Raw genomic sequence first — 27,770 nt, 5'->3', positions numbered from 1 at the left:
GTGGTGATGATGTACTGTAGAATCAGGTGGTGATGATTTACTGTAGAATCAGGTGGTGATGTTGTACTGTAGAATCATGTGGTGATGTAGTACTGTAGAATCAGGGGGTTGGGGGTCAATTTTAAATAGTCCGGTGGCCATTTTATTAATTGTTCAGCAGTCTTATGGCTTTGGGGTAGAAGGTGTTAAGAAGCCTTTTGGACCTGGTGCTCCGGTACCGCTTGCCGTGCGGTAGCAGAGAGAACAGTCTATGACTAAGGTGGCTGGAGTCTTTGACAATTTTTTGGGCCTTTGACACCGCCTTGTATAGAGGACCTGGATGGCAGGAATCTTGGCCCCAGTGATGTAGTGGGCAGAGAGACAAAACACATGCTACCCACAAGACTTCAACTTTCAGCTTTTATTTCGAAATAATGTTTTCTCCCAGGCAGGGTGGAACTCAGAGAGGTTCTTGAATCCACAGCGTTCTAGAACTGAAACACCACTAGTTATTGCTATGCCACTGCTCTGCCAGTTTCAAACACAGTAGTGACAATTCTCAAACTTTTCTACATCTGCTTAAAAAGCCGCAAATATTCTCCATGGCAACACCTCAGTTCAGGGTCAAAGGTCACCTGTGATGTCATAGGAGCCTAGTTTGTTTGACCCCTGGGTCTCTGATGTCATAGCCGGGAGATCAAATTAATTTATAGTGATGTCATCAAAAAGAGCTATCTTAGTAGAGAGGATATGACATCATCATTTAGAAAGGACGTGAGACACATTATAATGGTGACCCTGTGAGGCTCCTCCCACTGCCAGAGGAAGAATAGTTGCAGCCATTTTTTTTAAAACATGTCACTTCATTCTGTCTTTCAAGAAAAGGAAGAGGAGAAAGAGAGGGAGAGGAGTAAAACAACAAAATGGAAGAGAGTGAGGAAAGAATTGGAAAAGAGAGTGATAGAACTGCAAGGAGGAGTGTGGACATGGGGTGTTGGTTTATCTTCGCTAATATCACAGGACCCAAAAAATTCAGCATTTTACAAAATCCTCGTAAAAAAAATATCCTTTCTTTGTTTCCATGGTACCGGTTTGGGAGAAGTCAGAGAACGACACACCCCCAATTTCCTCATTCCTTCTCCTCGTCAGACCTCGCCCCCACAGCCTCAGTCTCCTGCAGACAGACACAAACACATAGAATTAGGAATCAGAACACTAGAATGGACATGAACCTTCTTATGATGGGATAAAGGTCAGCCATGTTGGTCAGGGAGTTGGTCAACCATGATGGTCAACCATAGAATTAGGAATCAGAACACTAGAATGGACATGAACCTTCTTATGATGGGTTAAAGGTCAGCCATGATGGTCAGGGAGTTGGTCAACCATGGTTTGCCAGTGCTGTGATAAGATAGTGTAAATTAATGAATTTGAAGAATTTATCTACACTGTATGTTTGTTAGCTTGCTCGCCAGAGTTTGAAATGAATGACTCCACTAATTATTTTGTAACTGCCAATATTCCAAAGGGCTCCTGAGAGGCACAGCGGTCTAAGGCACCTCATCTCAGTGCAAGAGACGTCACTACAGTCCCTGGCTCAAATCCATGCGGTATCACATCCGGCTGGGAGTCCCATAGGGCGGCGCACAATTGGCCCAGCGTAGACTGGGTTTGGCCGGGGTAGGTCGTCATTGTAAATAAGAATTTGTTATTAACTGACTTGCCTAGTTAATAAAAGGTTAAATAAAAAAATATGCCAACATTCCATTCAACCCATTCATATGCAGTCAAACCACAGCCATACACTGGCTGACTTACACAAGTTGTAAATGCAACAAGTACGATTATAGTATCATATAATAGCACTCACAGCTTTCCAAGATAACAATGACATTTACAGGTATTGTCTATTTGCATTTATACAATGGGTGCTTCTAATCCTGTATGCTGATTGGTTAAAATCACATTCCAGGCGGTGTCTACTCCACAAGTTACCACCAGTTAAATCTATTACTTAAAAAATGCTTATTTACTCTGTTCCATCTGACTGCTGCAATACACTGCCTCCTCAGCCCAGCCAGGCAATTTATAAACTTGTTCTCCACTATAAAAAGCATCTAGACATTGTCTCACATTTCTTTTTCGACCAACATTTAGTTTTCAACATTTGTATAAACCTTGCTGTCTGTCTCTCCGACATTTGCAACATTGTTTCAATATTCAAATTGGATCACCAGCTGTAGTAATATACATGTCGGAAGTTGGTACGAGACAGACAGGCAGGCAGCGTTTCTCAGCCAGTCGAAATCATGAATCAGCTGGAATCGTTTTTATGGACATATACAAAGAAATGCGAAGTGCAGCTAGTTTGCAGTATTTCCAGCTTCAGTTTAAAGTGATTGAGTTACTGTAGCTGTGTTGTTGGCTCGCTCCTCTGAGAGAGCACATGTTCTATGCCAGGCGAAATCGCACCTCAGTAGCTCATTGTTATAGATGTATCCAAATAAATGTCACTAGAAAACAGCTTAAACAGATGCCGCTACTTTGCTGTTATTCTGGCTGCACTTTTTGACTGTAAATTAGCTGTAGTTGACTAGATAGCAAGCAAAGGATAAGAACGTTGCCAGCCAGTATGACAACTGGGTCGCGTCCATAGATACTGAACGACTGGGTCGAGTCCATAGATACTGAATGACTGGGTCGCGTCCATAGATACTGAACGACTGGGTCGAGTCCATAGATACTGAACGACTGGGTCGAGTCCATAGATACTGAACGACTGGGTCGAGTCCATAGATACTGAACGACTGGGTCGAGTCCATAGATACTGAACGACTGGGTCGCGTCCATAGATACTGAACGACTGGGTTGAGTCCATAGATACTGAACGACTGGGTCGAGTCCATAGATACTGAACTACTGGGTCGAGTCCATAGATACTGAACGACTGGGTCGCGTCCATAGATACTGAACGACTGGGTCGAGTCCATAGATACTGAACGACTGGGTCGAGTCCATAGATACTGAACGACTGGGTCGAGTCCATAGATACTGAACGACTGGGTCGCGTCCATAGATACTGAACGACTGGGTCGAGTCCATAGATACTGAACGACTGGGTCGAGTCCATAGATACTGAACGACTGGGTCGCGTCCATAGATACTGAACGACTGGGTCGCGTCCATAGATACTGAACGACTGGGTCGAGTCCATAGATACTGAACGACTGGGTCGAGTCCATAGATACTGAACGACTGGGTCGAGTCCATAGATACTGAACGACGGGGTCGAGTCCATAGATACTGAACGACTGGGTCGAGTCCATAGATACTGAACGACTGGGTCGAGTCCATAGATACTGAACGACTGGGTCGAGTCCATAGATACTGAACGTCTGGGTCGAGTCCATAGGTACTGAACGACTGGGTCGAGTCCATAGATACTGAACGACTGGGTCGAGTCCATAGATACTGAACGACTGGGTCGAGTCCATAGATACTGAACGACTGGGTCGCGTCCATAGATACTGAACGACTGGGTCGAGTCCACAGATACTGAACGACTGGGTCGCGTCCATAGATACTGAACGACTGGGTCGAGTCCATAGATACTGAACGACTGGGTCATGTCCATAGATACTGAATGACTGGGTCGCGTCTCTGGCAACCGAACCGAATGAACGAATGACCATCCGGCTTGGGTAACAACCCTAGACTTGTGTCGGGACTATATCTGGTGGCAGGATGAAATGTTATTAAAGAAATTCATCAAAATAACTATTTAATTAAAATATGTCAATCATTATTTGAATATGTTGGTAACCCATTGTATAAAAGGGATAATGCCCACGAAGACTACGTTTGGAAGATATATTGGCATGATTCAACTTCTCGGGCCCAACAACACCAGCGTCAATATATCATCCAAACACTGGCTTATCGGGACATTAAACTTAAATATTTTAGAGGCTATTTATACAGAAAATGTATATACAACCTGTATCACCTGTATTCAGAATTATATGACAATATTTTAGGTTGACAATTCAATTACACAATTAAGAAATAAGGCCTGGGGAAGTGTGGTATATTGGCCAATATACCACAAACCCGGAGGTGCTTTATTGCTGTTACCAACGTAGTTAGAGCAGTAACAGGTGAAGAGGTACTGTCGTACTACTATGACCCTTGTAATACATCACATTACACAGTGTATATTATATATTATATATATTATACACAATATATATTATTATTATTATTCATTTAGCTAGTGACAACCTAGTTCCATGGCCGAGGAAAAGACGTCTGGTCCTGCTCGTTAGTAGTATCACTAGTGATCCTGATGTGTTAACAGACTGTACATACTGAAGAGTGAGCACACACACATTTCATACAATTACTGTGTAGTAACAAAGACACACAATGTTAGTGCCCACACACTCAGTGGTTAAATCACACACTCAGTTCACAACACACAGTGGTTAAATCACACAAACCGCATCCCAAATCGGACTCTGTTCCCTATGTCTATGCCTAGTTCTAGGGCTAGATCTATGGCTAGGTCTATGGCTAGGTCTATGGCTAGATCTATGGCTAGGTCTATGGCTAGGTCTATGGCTAGGTCTATGGCTAGGTCTAGGTCTAAAGTAATGCTCCACGGAGGGAATAGAGTGCCATTTGGGAGACCCCCTAACAACTCTGGTTCAAATCCACAGCACTCGGTCTGTCTGTCATACCGTTGACTCGGACTGTCTCACTCGGTCCTCTGACAGACATGGAGTAGGGAGCAAGACTTCTGTAGTAGGTCACACTGACACTGGAGCGAGACACACAGATCTGTGTGTGTGTGTGTGTGTGTGAGGGAGACAGATATTGAGACATGGAGAACATTGAAGGAAGACATGCTAGATGATTATAATCCCACAACCAGCCCCCCTCCTCCGATGGAGGTGTGGCCTAACGTACCTCCTCTACATTCTTTGATGGAGGTGTGAACTAGCGTATCTCCTCTACATTCTCTGATGGAGGTGTGGCCTAGCGTACCTCCTCTACATCCTTTGATGGAGGTGTGAACTAGCGTATCTCCTCTACATTCTCTGATGGAGGTGTGGCCTAGCGTATCTCCTCTACATCCTTTGATGGAGGTGTGGCCTAGTGTACCTCCTCTACATCCTTTGATGGAGGTGTGGCCTAGTGTACCTCCTCTACATCCTTTGATGGAGGTGTGGCCTAGTGTACCTCCTCTACATCCTTTGATGGAGGTGTGGCCTAGCGTATCTCCTCTACATTCTCTGATGGAGGTGTGGCCTAGTGTACCTCCTCTACATCCTTTGATGGAGGTGTGGCCTAGTGTACCTCCTCTACATCCTTTGATGGAGGTGTGAACTAGCGTATCTCCTCTACATTCTCTGATGGAAGTGTGGCCTAGTGTACCTCCTCTACATCCTTTGATGGAGGTGTGGCCTAGCGTATCTCCTCTACATCCTTTGATGGAGGTGTGGCCTAGTGTACCTCCTCTACATCCTTTGATGGAGGTGTGGCCTAGCGTATTCCCTCTACATTCTCTGATGGAGGTGTGGCCTAGCGTACCTCCTCTACATTCTCTGATGGAGGTGTGGCCTAGCGTACCTCTGTAAGAGTCTGTCGGTTATGGGAGGGGCCATCCTCCCTCTTCAACGTAGCTCCTCCTTTCTTTCCCTTCATGGCCTTGTCGTCCACCTTGTCCACCGGCTTCTAGGCAGACAGAGCCAATCAGAACACAGCATAGAAACAGAGACTACCAATCCCAGAGGACAGAGACAACCAATTTAAAACTGCTCTGAGAACATTCAAATGGACAGAAACTTTGAGACTTTAAAACAAACACAACATGCATTTATGGATACGCACTTTAACACCTGGACAGTGTGTGTGTGCTCGATGGCATTACCTTGGCGATAGCCTTCTTAGGCTTGACCTCAACCGGTTTGGGAGGAGCTGGTTTCTGTAGGTCAGAGAGAGAGAGCCATTAGCTTTAGCATTAGCCTAGTTAAAGAGTGGGGAAATGCTATAGAATTAGCTTAGTTTAGCTTAGCCTAGCACAAAAAGTGGGAAACACCATACAATTATCTTAGTTTAGAATGGGGCATTTCTATAGAATTATCTCAGCTAAGTGAATTGGACATTTCAATGGAATTAGCTTAGCTGAGAGAATGGAGCATTTCTATAAACTTAGCTTAGCAAAGACAATGGGAAAACACCATAGAAATAGCTTAGCATAGGAATATATGTATAACCTGAACAATAGTGCATTGTGGGCTATGGGGGAGGCCATACAATACCCACTCGTAGACGGCAACACCTCAGCTGAAGGTACGTACAGACAGCTTAATCAATGCAAACTTAAAAGTATATTTAACACATCATCATTATGTAAACAGGGATCCTTTCGTGATTAAAATGACTAAAATAGAGCCGTGAAAACCTGTTGGTTAAAAATCTGTAATAACCTGATCACATAATCAGCTATAACAGTAATAAGATAAGGTAATGTATTAACATGGCTGTGATAATGTATCCAAACATGGCTGTGATAATGAGTTATATAAACATGGCTGTGATAATGTGTTATATAAACATGGCTGTGATAATGTGTTATATAAACATGGCTGTGATAATGTGTTATATAAACATGGATGTGATAATGAGTTATATAAACATGGCTGTGATAATGTATCAAAACATGGCTGTGATAATGAGTTATATTAACATGGCTGTGATAATGTGTTATATAAACATGGCTGTGATAATGTGTTATATAAACATGGCTGTGATAATGAGTTATATAAACATGACTGTGATAATGTATCAAAACATGGCTGTGATAATGTGTTATATAAACATGGCTGTGATAATGAGTTATATAAACATGGCTGTGATAATGAGTTATATAAACATGGCTGTGATAATGAGTTATATAAACATGGCTGTGATAATGTGTTATATAAACATGGCTGTGATAATGTGTTATATAAACATGGCTGTGATAATGTGTTGTATTAACATGGTTGTGATAATGTGTTATATAAACATGGCTGTGATAATGAGTTATATAAACATGGCTGTGATAATGAGTTATATAAACATGGCTGTGATAATGTATCAAAACATGGCTGTGATAATGAGTTATATAAACATGGCTGTAATAATGTGTTATATTAACATGGCTGTGATAATGTATCAAAACATGGCTGTGATAATGTGTTATATAAACATGGCTGTGATCATGTGTTATATAAACATGGCTGTGATCATGTGTTATATAAACATGGCTGTGATCATGTGTTATATAAACATGGCTGTGATCATGTGTTATATAAACATGGCTGTGATCATGTGTTATATAAACATGGCTGTGATCATGTGTTATATAAACATGGCTGTGATAATGTGTTATATAAACATGGCTGTAATAATGTGTTATATAAACATGGCTGTGATAATGTGTTATATAAACATGGCTGTGATAATGTGTTATATAAACATGGCTGTAATAATGTGTTATATAAACATGGCTGTAATAATGTGTTATATAAAAATGGCTGTGATAATGTGTTATATAAACATGGCTGTGATAATGTGTTATATAAACATGGCTGTGATAATGTGTTATATAAACATGGCTGTGATAATGTGTTATATAAACATGGCTGTGATAATGTGTTATATAAACATGGCTGTGATAATGTGTTATATAAACATGGCTGTGATAATGTGTTATATAAACATGGCTGTGATAATGTGTTATATAAACATGGCTGTAATAATGTATATAACAATGGCTGTGATCATGTGTTATATAAACATGGCTGTGATCATGTGTTATATAAACATGGCTGTGATCATGTCTTATATAAACATGGCTGTGATAATGTGTTATATAAACATGGCTGTGATAATGTGTTATATAAACATGGCTGTGATCATGTGTTATATTAACATGGCTGTTATCATGTGTTATATAAACATGGCTGTGATCATGTGTTATATAAACATGGCTGTGATCATGAGTTATATAAACATGGCTGTGATAATGTGTTATATAAACATGGCTGTGATAATGTGTTATATAAACATGGCTGTGATAATGTGTTATATAAACATGGCTGTGATAATGTATCAAAACATGGCTGTGATAATGTGTTATATAAACATGGCTGTGATAATGTGTTATATAAACATGGCTGTGATAATGTCTTATATAAACATGGCTGTGATAATGTGTTATATAAACATGGCTGTAATAATGTATATAAACATGGCTGTGATAATGTCTTATATAAACATGGCTGTGATAATGTGTTATATAAACATGGCTGTGATCATGAGTTATATAAACATGGCTGTGATAATCAGTTATATAAACATGGCTGTGATAATGTGTTATATTAACATGGCTGTGATAATGTGTTATATAAACATGGCTGTGATAATCTGTTATATAAACATGGCTGTGATAATGTGGTATATAAACATGGCTGTAATAATGTATATAAACATGGCTGTGATAATGTGTTATATAAATATGGCTGTGATAATGTGTTATATTAAACATGGCTGTGATAATGTGTTATATAAACATGGCTGTGACAATGTGTTATATAAACATGGCTGTAATAATGTATATAAACATGGCTGTGATAATGTGTTACATAAACATGGCTGTGATAATGAGTTATATAAACATGTTAATGATGAAGGTCTAACGTTCACAACAAGCTGAAGTTACCAAGACCATGTGTCCCAAATGAAACCCTATTCTTATGGGGTCAAAAATAGTGCACTAGAAAGGGAATATGGTGCAGTTTGAGATCCGGCCCATGTGCGCCATGCTTGAAGACAGTGAAATCACGACAGACCGAGGATGAACAGATAGATATCAAGTCTGGTAAAGGAAATGAGGACGAGAGAGAGAAAACAAGCGCAGGACCAGAAGCAACCTGCAGGGGCCTTTTCCCCCCACCACCTTTACAACACTGAATTCTGTCACGATACCCCGCTGAAGACAGCTTGCTGTCACGATACCCCGCTGAAGACAGCTTGCTGTCACGATACCCCGATGAAGACAGCTTGCTGTCACGATACCCCGATGAAGACAGCTTGCTGTCACGATACCCCGCTGAAGACAGCTTGCTGTCACGATACCCCGCTGAAGACGGCTTGCTGTCACGATACCCCGCTGAAGACAGCTTGCTGTCACGATACCCCGCTGAAGACAGCTTGCTGTTCAAACCTTGGTGAATAAATTATTGCGTGGGATTTTCCCTATTCTTTTAGAACACTCCTTTATAACCCAGTCTGAATAGAACACTCCTTTATAACCCAGTCTGAATAGAACACTCCTTTATAACCCAGTCTGAATAGAACACTCCTTTATAACCCAGTCTGAATAGAACACTCCTTTATAACCCAGTCTGAATAGAACGCTCCTTTATAACCCAGTCTGAATAGAACACTCCTTTATAACCCAGTCTGAATAGAACACTCCTTTATAACCCAGTCTGAATAGAACACTCCTTTATAACCCAGTCTGAATAGAACACTCCTTTATAACCCAGTCTGAATAGAACGCTCCTATATAACCCCGTCTGAATAGAACACTCCTTTATAACCCAGTCTGAATAGAACACTCCTTTATAACCCCGTCTGAATAGAACACTCCTTTATAACCCCGTCTGAATAGAACACTCCTTTATAACCCCGTCTGAATAGAACACTCCTTTATAACCCAGTCTGAATAGAACGCTCCTATATAACCCCGTCTGAATAGAACACTCCTTTATAACCCAGTCTGAATAGAACACTCCTTTATAACCCAGTCTGAATAGAACACTGTCTGAATATCTAGCTAGTTATGATTTCAGATCCTAATATCATATCTGGTGACAGTGAGAAACTATGACCCGCAGACTGCTTCTGGTAGAGCAACGACGAGAGAGAGAGAGAAAGAGAGAAGGGAGGAAGGAAGAGGGGGTGATTAAACTTACCGATGACAACCTCTCTGACCGTCTGGTGGGCTACAGAAAGAGAGAGATAGGGAGAGAGAGAGAGACAGCAAGAGAGAGGTGGAGAGAGACAGCAAGAGAGGGGGAGAGAGAGAGACAGCAAGAGAGAGAGGGAGAGAGAGAGAGACAGCAAGAGGGAGAGGGAGAGAGAGAGAGACAGCAAGAGGGAGAGGGAGAGAGAGAGAGACAGCAAGAGAGAGAGGGAGAGAGAGAGACAGCAAGAGAGACAGAAAGAGAGGGCGAGAGAGAGAGACAGACAGCAAGAGAGAGAGAGAGACAGCAAGAGAGAGAGGGAGAGAGAGACAGCAAGAGAGAGAGGGAGAGACAGCAAGAGAGGGAGAGGAGGAGAGGGGACAGAGGGCATATCAGTTGTGTATTGAGGGTCTGTTAGTGTACTAGGGGTAGTAAGGAGGGGTAGTGTACTAGGGGTAGTAAACTAGGGGTAGTGTACTAGGGGTAGTAAGGAGGGGTAGTGTACTAGGGGTAGTGTACTAGGGGCAGTAAACTATGTGTAGTGTACTAGGGGTAGTGAGGAGGGGTAGTGAGGAGGGGTAGTGTACTAGGGGTAGGTATACTAGGGGTAGTGAGGAGGGGTAGTGTACTAGGGGTAGTGTACTAGGGGTAGTGTACTAGGGGTCGTGACGATGGGTAGTGTACTAGGGGTCGTGAGGAGGGGTAGTGTACTAGGGGTAGTGAGGAGGGGTAGTGTACTCGGGGTAGTGTACTAAGGGTAGTGTGGAGGGGTAGTGTACTAAGGGTAGTGTACTAGGGTTAGTGTACTAGGGGTAGTGAGGAGGGGTAGTGTGGAAGGGTAGTGTACTAGGGGTAGTGAGGAGGGGTAGAGTACTAGGGGTAGTGAGGAGGGGTAGTGTACTCGGGGTAGTGTACTAGGGGTAGTGTGGAGGGGTAGTGTACTAAGGGTAGTGTACTATGGTTAGTGTACTAGGGGTAGTGAGGAGGGGTAGTGTGGAAGGGTAGTGTACTAGGGGTAGTGAGGAGGGGTAGAGTACTCGGGGTAGGTATACTAGGGGTAGGTATACCAGAGGTATTGTACTAGGAGTAGTGTACTAGGAGTAGTGTACTAGGGGTAGGTATACTAGGGGTTGTGTACTAGGGGTAGATATACTAGGAGTAGTGTACTAGGGGTAGGTATACCAGGGGTAGTTATACTAGGGGTAGTGTGGAGGGGTAGTGTACTAGGGGTAGTGTACTACGTGTAGTGTGGAGGGGTAGTGTACTATGGGTAGGTATACTAGGGGTAGTGGACTATGTGTAGTGTGGAGGGGTAGTGTACTATGTGTAGTGTGGAGGGGTAGTGTACTAGGGGGAGGTATACTAGGGGTAGTGTACTAGGGGGAGGTATGCTAGGGGTTGTGTACTAGGGGTAGTGTACTATGTGTAGTGAGGAGGGGTAGTGCACTAGGGGTAGTGTACTAGGGTTAGTGTGGAGGGGTAGTGTAGACGGGTAGTGTACTAGGGGTAGTGTACAATGGGTAGGTATACTAGGGGTAGTGTACTAGGGGTAGTGTCCTAGGGGTAGTGTGGAGGGGTAGTGTACTAGGGGTAGTGTACAATGGGTAGGTATACTAGGGGTAGTGTACTAGGGGTAGTGTACTAGGGGTAGTGTACAATGGGTAGGTATACTAGGGGTAGTGTACTAGGGGTAGTGTACTAGGGGTAGGTATACTAGGAGTAGTGTACTAGGGGGAGGTATACTAGGGGTTGTGTACTAGGGGTAGGTATACTAGGGGTAGTGAGGAGGGGTAGGGTACTAGGGGTAGTGTACTAGGGGTAGTGTGCTAGGGGTAGTGTACTAGGGGTAGGTATACTAGGGGTCGTGTACTAAGGGTAGTGTACTAGGGGTAGGTATACTAGGGGTAGTGTACTAGGGGTCGTGTCCTAGGGGTAGGTATACTAGGGGTAGTGTCCTAGGGGTAGTGTCCTAGGGGTAGGTATACTAGGGGCAGTGTACTAGGGGTCGTGTACTAGGGGTAGTGTGCTAGGGGTAGTGTGCTAGGGGTAGTGTGCTAGGGGTAGTGTGGATAGTGTGTTTGCATAAAGATCCTCTTCATGTATCAGGGTGTATAAGCATTTGCTGTACATAATGAGCGTGTTTGCGGTTGTGTAAAACACACACACTGCACACACACACACACACACACACACGCTGCACACACAGCACACACTGCACACTCAGAGCTCCTACCTCGTGCTTAGCGACCTCCTGCTTAGCGACCTCCTGCTTAGCGACCTCCTGCTTAGTGACTTTAGAGGCGTCCTTGGCACCAGCCCCTTCGGCAGACTAGAAGAAGCAGAGAGAGGACTGAATACACCGGTTTTCACGGCTAATGAACGGCAGAGATGTCTGTTACATTGCACGGTGAGCCAGTGGTCACCAACCAATCAAGATCACTTTCACAGTCAAAAAGCAAACCGAGATCTATTACTCAGATTTTCTTTTAAAACATGAAGCTAATATAAACAGTTGTGTAGAAATTATGTTTGTGCAGTCAACCTAATGCATTGTTACCTCATATTGGCTATATAACTGGTCTGCCTATATCATTATTCTCAGAACAGGCAGTTAACTGACTTGCCTAGTAAAATAAAAGTATTAAAAAAAAAAAATTCAACACTCAAGTTTTTATAACAAAATAGATCAGTTGGTGTAGCACTTGCGAGGCACAGCTGAGCATAAATCGAGCAAATCGTTTAATTTTTTATTTTCCTGGACAGATGGTACGGGACACCTGCACGTGATGTCATGGTGCTTTCAAGAAAACTGGGAACTAGACGAGGTCAAATCATGACGTCAGAGTTTCCGAGGTAGATGACCGTTCAAAACGATTTTTTCTAGTAGGATCTCGTTTATTTCTGAGTTCCCAGTTCTTGAACGCACTGAAGTCGGAGATTTACGAGTTTCCAGTTGCTTTGAACACAGCATTAGTGTCAGTGGGGGGGGGGGGGCACTGTCCCCTGTTCTGTCCTGTCTTTCCTCCAGAGATACTGACCAGAGAGAGGCGAAATTCGAGTCGCACCTCATGCTCAAATTCATGTTGTAGCTAATGACCAGAGAAAGTGAAATATTCCTTGATATTTAAATAGACATGACGAACTGCTAAAAAAAACGCAGGAGGTCGGCGGCACGTTAATATCCATCACGAGGTGATAGGTTTAGGTTACTGTCATTCACCCAGTTCAATGTAACAGTGACAGGTTTAGGTTACTGTCATTCACCCAGTTCAATGTAACAGTGACAGGTTTAGGTTACTGTCATTCATATTCACCCAGTTCAATGTAACAGTGATAGGTTTAGGTTACTGTCATTCATATTCACCCAGTTCAATGTAACAGTGACAGGTTTAGGTTACTGTCATTCATATTCACCCAGTTCAATGTAACAGTGATAGGTTTAGGTTACTGTCATTCATATTCACCCAGTTCAATGTAACAGTGATGGGTTTAGGTTACTGTCATTAATATTCACCCAGCTCAATGTAACAGTGATAGGTTTAGGTTACTGTCATTCATATTCACCCAGTTCAATATAACAGTGACAGGTTTAGGTTACTGTCATTCATATTCACCCAGTTCAATGTAACAGTGATGGGTTTAGGTTACTGTCATTCACCCAGTTCAATGTAGCAGTGACAGGTTTAGGTTACTGTCATTCATATTCACCCAGTTCAATGTAACAGTGATGGGTTTAGGTTACTGTCATTCACCCAGTTCAATGTAACAGTGACAGGTTTAGGTTACTGTCATTCACCCAGTTCAATGTAACAGTGACAGGTTTAGGTTACTGTCATTCATATTCACCCAGTTCAATGTAACAGTGACAGGTTTAGGTTACTGTCATTCATATTCACCCAGTTCAATGTAACAGTGACAGGTTTAGGTTACTGTCATTCATATTCACCCAGTTCAATGTAACAGTGATAGGTTTAGGTTACTGTCATTCATATTCACCCAGTTCAATGTAACAGTGATAGGTTTAGGTTACTGTCATTCATATTCACCCAGTTCAATGTAACAGTGATAGGTTTAGGTTACTGTCATTCATATTCACCCAGTTCAATGTAACAGTGATAGGTTTAGGTTACTGTCATTCATATTCACCCAGTTCAATGTAACAGTGACAGGTTTAGGTTACTGTCATTCATATTCACCCAGTTCAATGTAACAGTGACAGGTTTAGGCTACAACATAATACTTCCATCCCTATACCCACCACGAGGTTGCTCTAGCCTGGCCTATGAATGGACGTTGGTCGAGAGGATTGAGTAATCAAGGTGACAGACAGTGAAACATTAAACAAGGCCTTGCACACTCTGGCCTGTATCTAGCTGATCTGTCATCATTAGTCCAACAGTTGCACATGAGAGTTTCTACTGGACAAATTCAGGTATGTTTATCCTCGTTTCATTTAGTTTGCTTCCGTTTAAGAAACATTTTTCAACAGAATCTATGAATGCACTCCTGAACACACGCAAACACAGTTCACTGTCATAGCAGCCACATACAAACAGCTTGATCATTGTCATAGCAGCTTCGTACAAACAGCATGATCACTGTCATAGCAGCCACGTACAAACACCATGATCACTGTCATAGCAGCCATGTACAAACAGCATGATCACTGTCATAGCAGCCACGTACAAACAGCATGATCACTGTCATAGCAGCCACACACAAACACCATGATCACTGTCATAGCAGCCACGTACAAACACCATGATCACTGTCATAGCAGCCACACACAAACAGCATGATCACTGTCATACCAGACACATACTAACAGTTCGTTGTATATATAAATCCTTCTCGCATCTATCTACTGCTCTTGTCCTCTCACCTTTTCCCTTCGCTTGTGGACTTCAGTGCACAACTGTCTGTGACCGGGGGAAAAAAACCTTCCAAACCTTCATATCATGACTGCTAATCACTAAACACAGCCTCATTGTTTGTCAGTCATAGTCAACAAAGAACTAATGCGCTATTAAACCCGCTGCAATCATGCAGTACATTTGAGCAGTTACGCGGGACCCGGTGACAATAAATTAATAAAACCAGAAGCTTACCTTGGAAGAGTTCCAGTGTTGGACAGCCAGCTAGCTAACATAGCATCCCTCTCTGTTTGATAGTCATAGCCAGCTAGCTAACATAGCATCCCTCTCTGTTTGATAGTCATAGCCTGCTAGCTAACATGGCATCCGTCTCTGTTTGATAGTCATAGCCAGCTAGCTAACATAGCATCCGTCTCTGTTTGATAGCCATAGCCAGCTAGCTAACATAGCATCCCTCTCTGTTTGATAGCCATAGCCAGCTAGCTAACATGGCATCCGTCTCTGTTTGATAGTCATAGCCAGCTAGCTAACATAGCATCCCTCTCTGTTTGATAGTCATAGCCTGCTAGCTAACATGGCATCCGTCTCTGTTTGATAGTCATAGCCAGCTAGCTAACATAGCATCCGTCTCTGAGCTGTTTTTTAAATTTAACCTTTATTTACAATGGTGGCCTACCAGGGAACAGTGGGTTAACTGCCTTATTCCCTGGAAGAACAAGAGATTTTTACCTTGTCAGCTCAGGGATTCAATCCCTCAACCTTTCGGAATACTGGCCCTACGCTCTAACCTGCCGCGTAGGTTAAACTAGCTAGCTGCATTTGACACCAGCTGAGTAAGTGAAAGTAAAAATATATATTCTATGATAGCTCTCCCTCTCTCTGCTTCTCCTTAATTTTGGAAGAAGTGAAGTTGTTAAACTGTTTAACTATTGTCCTTCTCTCTCTGAGTCAACTACTCACCACAATTTATGCACTGCCGTGCCAGTTAGCTGTAGCTTATGTTTTCAGTACTCGATCCATTCTCTGATCCTTTAATTGAGTGGATAACATGTCAGTTAACGATGCAAGAGCTCTGAGGACGTTCTCCGGACGTTGTCATAATTACTGTGTAAGTCTATGGAAAGGGGGTGAAAACCATTAGCCTCCTATGTTTTGTATTGAAGTCAATGTACCCAGAGGAGGACGGAAGCTAGCTGTCCTCCGGCTACACCATGGTGCTACCCAAGAAGGTGCCGTTGAAGCAACTGTAGATCTTCATGGTAAAACAGTGTGTTTTAATCAATTATTTGGTGACGTGAATATATTTAGTACAGTTTTATCTAAAAAGGAAAAGTTTTATAATGTTTCACTATTTACATTTTTCTGAAATTTACTGAGGTCCTCCCCTTCCTCCTCTGGTGCTTGTACCCCAGATCGATCAAACCAAACATCCATTTGATCATAAAATACTAATGAATATTAACAAAGTCTCTCAGAAACACCACCTCACTAAGACATTAGAGAGAGTTTAGAGTTTCCCCGACACAGATTACTGTAAACCTTGTCCTGGACGAAACAACTTTTTACAAGGAGAATCTCAAGAGCATATTTCTTAGTCCAGGACTTTAATCTGTGGACCTGGAGGATCAGGACGTTTCATGACTAATAGTAATTATGACTGGAGAGGAGATGAGTGGACTAGAGATCATGACTATCAGCAGATACTATCTCTCAGCCTTCACAGTCCCCGAGTCCAGAACAGACTGTGGGAGGCACACATCGCTACACAGAGCCATGACTACATGGAACTATATTCCACATCAAGTAACTGATGCAAGCAGAAGAATCAGATTTTTAAAAACACCTTATGGAACAGCGGGGACTGTTCCATACATTGGAACAAACACTTGCATACACACACACACGATAACATACGCACTATACATACACATAGATTTAGTACTGTAGATATGTGGTATAGGTGGAGTAGGGGCCTGAGGGCACACAGTGTGTTGTGAACTCTGTGAATGTATTGTAATGTTTTAAAACTGTACAGGAAGAGTAGCTTGTGCCTTGGCAGGAACTAATGGGGATCCATAATAAACCTCAGGAAGAATAGCTTCTGCCTTGACAGGAACTAATGGGGATCCATAATAAACCCCAGGAAGAGTTGCTGCTGCCTTGGCAGGAACTAATGGGGATCCATAATAAACCCCAGGAAGAATAAACCCCAGGAAGAGTAGCTGCTGCCTTGACAGGAACTAATGGGGATCAGGTTAACAGGTTAGCAGGTAGACAGGTAGACGGGTAGGCAGGTAGACGGGTAGGCAGGTAGACGGGTAGGCAGGTAGACGGGTAGGCAGGTAGACAGGTAGATGGGTGGGCAGGTAGATGGGTGGGCAGGTAGATGGGTAGGCAGGTAGATGGGTAGGCAGGTAGACGGGCTGGTAGGTAGACGGGTAGGCAGGTAGATGGGTAGGCAGGTAGATGGGTAGATGGGTAGGCAGGTAGATGGGTAGATGGGTAGGCAGGTAGACGGGTAGACAAGCTGGTAGGTAGACGGGTAGGCAGGTAGACGGGTAGACAAGCTGGTAGGTAGACGGGTAGGCAGGTAGACGGGTAGACAGCTAGATGGGTAGACAGGCTGGTAGGTAGACGGGTAGGCAGGTAGACGGGTAGGCAGGTAGACAGGCTGGTAGGTAGACGGGTAGGCAGGTAGACGAGTAGGCAGGTAGATGGGTAGGCAGGCTGGTAGGTAGACGGGTAGGCTGGTAGATGGGTAGGCAGGTAGACGGGTAGACGCGCTGGCAGGTAGACGGGTAGGCAGGTAGACGGGTAGGCGGGTAGACAGGTAGACAGGCTGGTAGGTAGACGGGTAGGCAGGTAGACGGGTAGGCGGGTAGACAGGTAGACAGGCTGGTAGGTAGACGGGTAGGCTGGTAGGTAGACGGGTAGGCAGGTAGATGGGTAGGCAGGTAGACGGGTAGGCGGGTAGACAGGTAGGCGGGTAGACAGGTAGACAGGCTGGTAGGTAGATGGGTAGGCAGGTAGCTAGGTAGGCAGGTAGATGGGTAGGCAGGTAGACGGGTAGACAGGTAGATGGGTAGACAGGTAGATGGGTAGACGCGCTGGCAGGTAGACGGGTAGGCAGGTAGACGGGTAGGCGGGTAGACAGGCTGGCAGGTAGACGGGTAGGCAGGTAGATGGGTAGGCAGGTAGACAGGCTGGCAGGTAGACGGGGAGGCAGGTAGACGGGTAGGCGGGTAGACAGGTAGGCGGGTAGACAGGTAGACAGGCTGGTAGGTAGACGGGTAGGCAGGTAGATAGGTAGGCAGGTAGATGGGTAGGCAGGTAGACGGGTAGGCAGGTAGATGGGTAGGCGCGCTGGCAGGTAGACGGGTAGGCAGGTAGACGGGTAGGCGGGTAGACGGGTAGGCGGGTAGACAGGTAGGCGGGCTGGTAGGTAGACGGGTAGGCAGGTAGATGGGTAGGCAGGTAGACGGGTAGGCAGGTAGACGGGGAGGCAGGCTGGCGGGTAGACAGGTAGGCAGGTAGACGGGTAGGTAGGTAGGCAGGTAGACGGGCTGGCAGGTAGACAGGTAGGCGGGTAGACAGGTAGGCGGGTAGACAGGTAGGCGGGTAGACAGGCTGGTAGGTAGACGGGCTGGCAGGTAGACGGGTAGACAGGCTGGCAGGTAGATGGGTAGGCAAGGAAGACGGGTAGGCAGGTAGATGGGTAGGCAAGGAAGACGGGTAGGCAAGGAAGACGGGTAGGCAGGTAGACGGGTTGGCAGGTAGACGGGTAGGCAGGCTGGCAGGTAGACGGTTATGCAGGTAGACGAGTAGGCAGGTGGACAGGCTTACAGGTAGGCAGATAGACAGGTAGACATGTAGACAGGTAGATGGGTAGACGGGCTCAAAGGTAGGCAGATAGACAGGTAGGCAGGTAGACCGGTAAGCAGGTAGACAGGTTGACAGGCTCACAGGTAGGTAGGTAGACAGGCTAGCTAAACACCTATGCATCTAGGGTCTTCCTCTAAAATCAGGCTATGCAAACACCCTGATGGTTTAGCCAGAGGACAATTTTCATAGCAACAACCTCTTTCACTATGTCCCCCCTCCCTCTCTCTCTGCTTCACTCTCCATGCCCCCTATCTCTCTCTAGATGGGTAGGCAGGTAGACGGGTAGACAGGTAGACAGGCTGGTAGGTAGACGAGTAGGCAGGTAGACGAGTAGGCAGGTAGACGAGTAGGCAGGTAGACGGGTAGGCAGGTAGACGGGTAGGCAGGTAGACGGGTAGGCAGGTAGACGGGTAGGCAGGTACACGGGTAGACGGGTAGGCAGGTCGACGGTTAGGCGGGTAGACGGGTAGGCAGGTAGATAGGTAGACATGCTGGTAGGTAGATGGGTAGGCAGGTACACGGGTAGGCAGATACACAGGTAGGCAGGTACACGGGTAGGCAGGTAGATAGGTAGACGGGTAGGCGGGTAGGCAGGTAGATAGGTAGACAGGCTGGCAGGTAGACAGGTAGATGGGTAGGCAGGTAGATGGGTAGGCAGGCTGGTAGGTAGACGGGTAGGCAGGTAGATGGGTAGGCAGGTAGACGGGTAGACGCGCTGCCAGGTAGACGGGTAGGCAGGTAGACAGGTAGGCGGGTAGACAGGTAGACAGGCTGGTAGGTAGACGGGTAGGCAGGTAGATAGGTAGGCAGGTAGATGGGTAGGCAGGTAGACGGGTAGGCGGGTAGACAGGTAGGCGGGTAGACAGGCTGGTAGGTAGACGGGTAGGAAGGTAGATAGGTAGGCAGGTAGATGGGTAGGCAGGTAGATGCGTAGACAGGCTGGCAGGTAGACGGGTAGGCAGGTAGATGGGTAGGCAGGTAGACAGGCTGGCAGGTAGACGGGGAGGCAGGTAGACGGGTAGGCGGGTAGACAGGTAGGCGGGTAGACAGGTAGACAGGCTGGTAGGTAGACGGGTAGGCAGGTAGATAGGTAGGCAGGTAGATGGGTAGGCAGGTAGACGGATAGGCAGGTAGACGGGTAGGCGCGCTGGCAGGTAGACGGGTAGGCAGGTAGACGGGTAGGCGGGTAGACGGGTAGGTGGGTAGACAGGTAGACAGGCTGGTAGGTAGACGGGTAGGCAGGTAGATAGGTAGGCAGGTAGATGGGTAGGCAGGTAGACGGGTAGGCAGGTAGATGCGTAGACAGGCTGGCAGGTAGACGGGTAGGCAGGTAGACGGGGAGGCAGGCTGGCGGGTAGACAGGTAGGCAGGTAGACGGGTAGGTAGGTAGGCAGGTAGACGGGCTGGCAGGTAGACAGGTAGGCGGGTAGACAGGTAGGCGGGTAGACAGGTAGGCGGGTAGACAGGTAGGCGGGTAGACAGGCTGGTAGGTAGACGGGCTGGCAGGTAGACGGGTAGACAGGCTGGCAGGTAGACGGGTAGGCAGGTAGATAGGTAGACAGGCTGGCAGGTAGATGGGTAGGCAAGGAAGACGGGTAGGCAGGTAGATGGGTAGGCAGGTAGACGGGTAGGCAGGTAGACGGGTAGGCAGGTAGACGGGTTGGCAGGCTGGCAGGTAGACGGTTATGCAGGTAGACGAGTAGGCAGGTAGATGGGTAGACTGGCTCAAAGGTAGGCAGATAGACAGGTAGGCAGGTAGACCGGTAAGCAGGTAGACAGGTTGACAGGCTCACAGGTAGGTAGGTAGACAGGCTAGCTAAACACCTATGCATCTAGGGTCTTCCTCTAAAATCAGGCTATGCAAACACCCTGATGGTTTAGCCAGAGGACAATTTTCATAGCAACAACCTCTTTCACTATGTCCCCCCTCCCTCTCTCTCTGCTTCACTCTCCATGCCCCCTATCTCTCTCTCTCTGCTTCACTCTCCATGCCCCCTATCTCTCTCTGCCTCACTCTCTATCCCCCCTCTCTGCATGCCCCCTATCTCTCTCTGCCTCACTCTCTATCCCCCCTCTCTGCATGCCCCCCCTCACTCTCTCTCTCTGCCTCACTCTCCATGCCCCCTATGTCTCTCTGCCTCACTCTCTATCCCCCTCTCTGCATGCCCCCCACCCTCTCTCTCTCTGCCTCACTCTTCATGCCCCCCTCACTCTCTACCTCTGCCTCACTTTCCATGCCCCCCCCCTCCCTCTCAATTCAATTTCAATATATGGGCTTTATATGTTTACATTGCCAAAGCAAGCAAGTGAACTAGATAATAAACAATAGTGAAATGAACAATATAAAATTAACAGTAAACATTACACTCACAAAAGTTCCAATAGAATAAAGACATTACAAATGTCATATTATATGCCAATAGTTAAAGTACAAAAGGGAAAATAAATAAACCTAAATATGGGTTGTATTTACAGAGGTGTTTGTTCTTCACTGGTTGCCCTTTTCTTGTGGCAACGGGTCACAATTCTTGCTGCGATGCACACTGTGGTATTTCACCCAGTATATATGGGAGTTTATCAAAATGTCAAATTCTTTGTGAGTCTGTGTAATCCGAGGGAAATATGTGTCTCTAATATGGTCCTACATTTGGCAGGAGGTTAGGAAGTGCAGCTCAGTTTCCACCTCATTTTGTGGGCAGTGAGCACATACCCTGTCTTCTCTTGAGAGCCAGGTCTGCCTACGGAGGCCTTTCTCAATAGCAAGGCTATACTCACTGAGTCTGTACATAGTCAAAGCTTTCCTTAAGTTTGGGCCTGTTTAGGGCCAAATAGCTTTCTTGTTTGCTCTGTTTTTTTGCTAAGTCTTTCAATTTTGTCAAGTAATTATCTTTTTGTTTTCTCCTGATTTGGTTGGGTCTAATTGTGTTGCTGTCCTTGGCTCTGTGGGGTCTGTTGGTGTTTGTGATCAGAGCCCCAGGACCAGCTTGCTTAGGGGACTCTTCTCCAGGTTAACCTCTCTGTAGGTGATGCCTTTGTTATGGAAGGTTGGGAATCACTTCCTTTTAGGTGGTTGTAGAATTTAAGAGCTCTTTTCTGGGTTTTGATAATTAGAGGGTATAGGCCTAATTCTGCTCTGCATGCATTATTTGGTGTTTTACATTGTACACAGATGGTTTGTGATGATGTTCCTTTTTGATGGCATAGAAGGCCCTTCTTGCCTTGTCTTTCAGATCGTTCAAAGCTTTGTGGAAGTCACCTGTGGCGCTGATGTTTAGGCCGAGGTACAGTATGTATCTATTTTTTGTGTGCTCTAGGGCAACGGCGTCTAGATTGAATTTGTATTCGTGGTCCTGGCAACTGGACCTTTTTTGGAACACTGTTATTTTTGTCTTACTGAGATTTACTGTCAGGGCCCAGGTCTGACAGAATCTGTGCAGAAGATCTAGGTGCTGCTGTAGGCCCTCCTTGGTTGGGGACAGAAGCACCAGATCATCAGCAAACAGTAGACATTTGACTTCAGATTTTAGTAGGTTGAGACTGGGTGCTGCAGACTGTTCTAGTGCCTGCGCCAATTCATTGATATATATGTTGAAGAGGGTGGGGCTTAAACTGCACCCATGTCTCACCCCACGGCCCTGTGGGAAGAAGTGTGTGTTTTTTGGCAATTTTAACCGCACACCTGTTGTTTGTGAACATGGATTTTATATTGGTGTATGTTTTACCCCCAACACCACTTTCCATCAGTTTGTATAGCAGACCCTCATGACAAATTGAGTCAAAAGCTTATTTTTTTAAATCAACAAAGCATGAGAAGACTGCCTTCATTTTGGTTTGTTTCTTTGTCAATTAGGGTGTGCAGGGTGAATGTGTGGCCTGTCGTAAGGTCATTTGCTAAAAAGCTACTTTGACATTTTCTCACTGAGGAAATGTACGAGTCTGCTGTTAATGATAATGCTGTGGATTTTCCCAAGATTGCTGTTGACGCTTCTCCCACGGTAGTTATTGAGGTCAAATTTGTTGAGGAAGATGCCAGAGTTGGGGAAGATGCCAGAGTTGAGGATGATGTTAAAGAGTTTAAGTATAGCCAATTGGAATTTGTGGTCTGTATATTATATAATTTCATTGAGACCATCAACATATGTTTTTGCTGTTTGTTCTTTGTTATAGTTTCAAAAAGATTGGAGACGTGGTTTACCCAAATAGCGGGTTGAGGAAGCAAAATAGTGATTGCTTTGCGTCGCAGTTAGCCACTGATTCCTTCCAAACCACTCATTGTTGAATTTGTGATTTCCGACTTGCTGTGTAATGTCCAATGGCCGATGAGCACCGATACGTTTTATCTATAATTTCTCTGAATATGACAAGGATTGAAAAGGATTTGCCAGTAGATTGTCAACGTGATTCATGATGATGACCGCTTGTCTGGCTAGCATGTTAGCCAAGATTTTTAAAGTATGATGTTGACATGATCAGTCCAATCAAAGCTATGGCAGAAATAACGTGATTTGTCGTAATTGTATCTGTGGCCAATGATCTTGAGCCTTCTTGGACAGGCACTTCTAATGTAAATGTATGGCAGCACCCAAAGGGGCTTGAAGTACCAAGCTTTTCCTGGAGATTCTGCGGTGACAGCGTCCCCATGAGTGACGGAACACTGAGCCAATCACCACATAAGTAGAGAGAATGACCAACGCCTATGCTCGGTGCTCTCCCTGCCTGCCTCTCCACCACAGTCAGCACCGAGCCGGGCTGAAACGCCTGCATTTAACAGCCTTACCCAAGAGACCATGCTTCTATGCATCTTTAGCAACTCAAGGATTACATTTTTTTTTACATTGTTTGCAAATTGATATTTTTTATTTTTTAGGTAAACAGGTAGGGAAAATAAATGACAGGTCGCCACAGTGAGAGAGAGAGGGGAAGAGTCTGTCCTTCTAGAGGGAAAAAACATCTGAATTCCTTCTTCCATCGACAGATTTAAATCCCTACCGATAGACCGGTCTAACACGTTAAAATGCACTAAAGGAACAATAGCAGTCAAGCAGTCACTACGGGGATAAAGCGGCCACTTCAAACCGCCAGCGGCGGTGGTACTGCACGCATCCCTACCGGTCGGTATTCCGGAGCGCGAGCTGTGCACTGCGTGGTTACAGACAGTCCGGTATGTGTGAACCGGGAGAACACACCGGCCATGAACAGCGAGAGAGAGAGCAGGGGCTTCGACAGAAAACACACCGAATAACATGGAGGAACGCTGCCGTGTCCCGCGCATCCCCTCTACACTCCCATCAGACCGAAACGGTCCCAGTTGAACCGTTCTAACAGGCGGTGCTCGGGTTTGGAAACTTTCGCATCAGCTCACCTGCTAGGAGAGACGCGCCGCTTATCCTGTCTCTCACAGATACAACGGTTTAGATAAAAAAAAAAAAAGAGCGACTCACCTTCCTTTTAGGCATGATGTTACAGAGATACTATTGCCGTCAGAAAGGATCAAATAGTCCACCCTGCAGGTCCACAGCGCGAGTTCAGAAGTAACCTTCCACCAGATATCGGATCAATACTAAACACCTTCTATAATCACATGGTAATCATATGCAGACCTTTATCTCTGCATCCCGCCCACCCATAGGCCAGAACCCGCAAAACCAGCTCCTGTAGTGACAAGGGATTGGTCAAGCCCCCTGTATGCAAATATCACCGCTGTGCACATTGGTTGAAGCATAAGAATAGGGGATCCCATGGCTTGTCTGATTGGCTACGCACTCTTTGTAAGCAAATCATGGCCGCTCGTGGGTGATGGCCAGATGTGTAGGTTGAAAGAAAGCGAGAAGAGTAGAGAAGGGAAGAGAAAAGTAGAGAGGCCAATAGAAAGATGATGGGGCTCTAAGTGGTTCTGGGAAGTCTAGGCGGGAAGTAGAGGTCTTCACGGGTCTGGGTGGACCCAATATACCTGAGGCCCGACCTGGGCACGATTTGCTTTCGGGTCTGAAATTGTAATTTGTCCCTCAGGTCTGGGTTGGGTTCTGTTTGATTGTCATCTGGTCTATCAAACTACAGCTGATAGACCCGAGTGGACCTAAATGGACCTGACCATGGCTCTGCATAGACTAAATAATATATTTATTTTAAGCTAATAAGGTGAATTTATTGACTTATAGAAGTCCTAGTCGACTTATAAGGACCTATTTGTTAACCAGAAGAGCAACTTGGCTGATCTCTATTTTTTTTGTCACTCGGGTCTAATCAGGTCTGGTCTGGACCTCGACCTAATAGGGTACGTGTCGGGTCTAGGTTGAGTTGTCTTTGGGTCCATTCGGATCTGGTTTTTCTCAGGGTCCTTTCGAGTCCGGGTTTACATTTTAAAAAAGGAATTATTGGGTGCATTCGGGTCGGGTCTGAATGTCCTCGGGGCCGAGTCCAAGTTCTTACCAGCTGGCAGGGACCAGGCCAGAAGAATGAGACAATAGCAGTCTAAAGGGAAGTACAAACACTATTGATCATTATCAATCAATAAGGGCTGAGTTATAAACACACTATCAATCATTAACAAATCAATAAGGGCTGAGTTTTAAACACACTATCAATCATTATCAATCAATAAGGGCTGAGTTTTAAAACACACTATCAATCATTATCAATCAATAAGGGCTGTGTTATAAACACACTATCAATCATTAACAAATCAAAAAGGGCTGAGTTTTAAACACACTATCAATCATTAACAAATCAATAAGACAAACATTGATAGAGTAGCTATATTCAACCATCAATATTGCCACGTCTTCCACAGTATGACCAAAATGCAATAAAGTGGTATTATTTCACAAACACTGTATGTTATAACTTTACATGAAACATGCCAAAGGCCAGGACTGAACAATATAAACATTCACCCAAAACTTACTTATGCCACTTAATCACCACAACTCTTTGAGTATCCCCAAATGTAAATGCACATTTTGTCATGTTTTTCACTTGTATTTTAACTTGAATGTTTTATTGTCTATTTATCAATGCAATATCCATGTATTTTTAGTATATATATGACTGCCAAGTTGAAACACAGATTAATTGATACATCTATTGGATCCATAATAGCAGCATTAGCTTACTCAACACATTTATACACACAACAACTTAGAAGTCCAGGGAAACTCTGGAATGAATGAATGAATGATTCCACCACCACATCCCTGATGATATTTCCAGAGTAGCTATAGACTATAGGCACTAAGGCTACTATGACACGTGACAACAGAACTCAGCCCAGTTCACACAACCATTCTACTCTACTATGACGTCATAATGGTTGGATCTCACACAACGTTCTACAAAAGCATCACAATGGAGCTCACTTCACACAACATTCTACAGAAAGAACCCTCCGAACAACAATGGCCATTGGCCATCGCATCGCAACATTCTACAGTGACATCACAATGGGGAAAACCACAGCACAGCACAGCACACCACAATAGGCTACAATACACACACACACACACACACACACACAACAAACCCCCCCATCTAGGCTAACTGCATGTGTGGACTAGAACCATACAATGGCGTTTCAGGAACGAGAACGCTCAGGAGCAGCCAGGTAAGACTATGGGTGTGTTAGTAAATTCGCTCTGGCAGATGAGGTGGGTTGATCTCACAACCGCAGTCAAGCACTCAAGCTAACTGACTAAAGTTGGCTAGCTACTTCCAGACACAAATACGAGAATACCTCAACCTGACCATTTTACTCGCCCTAGCAGAGCTGGTTAGGCCTTCTTTTTTAAATGTGATCTAGAGCTCTGGTGACTGTAATTGTGCTGCTGGCAGGAATTTAATTACGTTTTTCTTCTCCAAAATGTACTGACACAGGTCATATTCAACAGGTGTTGCGCATTACAAAATGCCTCAGTTATTCTGTGCTCTGGCACACTCAGACAAGAGTGCTCTGAAATATGAGCTGATAGCCAGAGTTAATTTTGGAACGCACCCTATATAATTAACTAATAAGGCTCGAGGTGAAGTGGTATATGGCCAATATACCATGGCCAAGGGCTGCTCATATGTAAGATGCAGCGCACAGCCTGGATACAAAACTTAGCCGTGGAATAATGGCCATATGCCACAAACCCCAGAGGTGCCTTATTGCTGTTATAAACTGGTTACCAATGTCATTAGACCAGTAAAATACATGTTTTAGTCATTCCCATGGTATACGTTCTGATATACCACAGCTTTTAGTCAAGAAGCATTCCGTGCTCGAACCACTGGTTTATAGTATACGGTATATTAGGGCCTTACTTTACACAATATAATACACAGGATATACACTATAAAATATACAGAATAAAGGCCTAAATTACAATTTTATAATATACAGTATATAAGGGCCTAATTTTACATGCTATAATATACACTATAAACTTGGTGGTTCAAGCCCTAAATGCTGATTGGCTGACAGCCGTGGTATATCGGACCATATACCATGGATTTGACAAAACATGTATTTTTACTGCTCTAATTACATTGGTAACCAGTTTATAATACCAATAAGGCACCTTGGGGTTTGTGATATATGGCCAATATATGACTACTAAGGGCTGTAACCAGGCACTCTGCTTTGTGTAGTGCATAAGAACAGCCCTTTATCTAGGCACTCTGCTTTGTGTAGTGCATAAGAACAGCCCTTTATCCAGGCACTCCGCTTTGTTTAGTGCATAAGAACAGCCCTTTATCTAGGCACTCTGCTTTGTGTAGTGCATAAGAACAGCCCTTTATCCAGGCACTCTGCTTTGTGTAGTGCATAAGAACAGCCCTTTATCTAGGCACTCCGCTTTGTTTAGTGCATAAGAACAGCCCTTTATCTAGGCACTCCGCTTTGTGTAGTGCATAAGAACAGCCCTTTATCCAGGCACTTCGCTTTGTGTAGTGCATAAGAACAGCCCTTTATCCAGGCACTTCGCTTTGTGTAGTGCATAAGAACAGCCCTGTATCCAGGCACTCTGCTTTGTGTAGTGCA

The 27,770-nt window shown here is 44.7% G+C and overlaps 1 protein-coding gene across 1 annotated transcript; it reads right to left on the bottom strand.

The window, feature by feature from the left end:
• Positions 1-391: 391 nt before the first annotated feature.
• LOC135557254 (high mobility group nucleosome-binding domain-containing protein 3-like) lies at positions 392-24,310 on the bottom strand. Its single transcript, XM_064990458.1, has 6 exons — positions 24,196-24,310; positions 12,232-12,327; positions 10,008-10,037; positions 5,912-5,965; positions 5,611-5,712; positions 392-1,153 (listed from the first exon to the last, which is right to left on the bottom strand). Exons 1-6 carry the CDS (start codon positions 24,208-24,210, stop codon positions 1,109-1,111), a joined length of 342 nt encoding a protein of 113 aa, XP_064846530.1. The 5' UTR covers positions 24,211-24,310; the 3' UTR covers positions 392-1,108.
• Between the last annotated feature and the right edge of the window lie 3,460 nt (positions 24,311-27,770).

The sequence above is a fragment of the Oncorhynchus masou genome, chromosome 16 (genome assembly GCF_036934945.1).
Source record: "Oncorhynchus masou masou isolate Uvic2021 chromosome 16, UVic_Omas_1.1, whole genome shotgun sequence".
NCBI lineage: Eukaryota > Metazoa > Chordata > Actinopteri > Salmoniformes > Salmonidae > Oncorhynchus > Oncorhynchus masou.
The sequence above is the reverse complement of the archived record's forward strand: the minus strand, read 5'-3'. Positions and strand labels throughout refer to the sequence as shown.

What these genes read in the sequence shown, in the direction of transcription:
- LOC135557254 (XM_064990458.1), bottom strand. An exon ending in GGTCAGAGAGGTTGTCATCG is followed by an intron (nt 5,966 to 10,007) that starts GTAAGTTTAATC and finishes TCTGACCTACAG; the next exon opens with AAACCAGCTCCTCCCAAACC. An exon ending in ACCGACAGACTCTTACAGAG is followed by an intron (nt 1,154 to 5,610) that starts GTACGCTAGGCC and finishes GTCTGTCTGCAG; the next exon opens with GAGACTGAGGCTGTGGGGGC.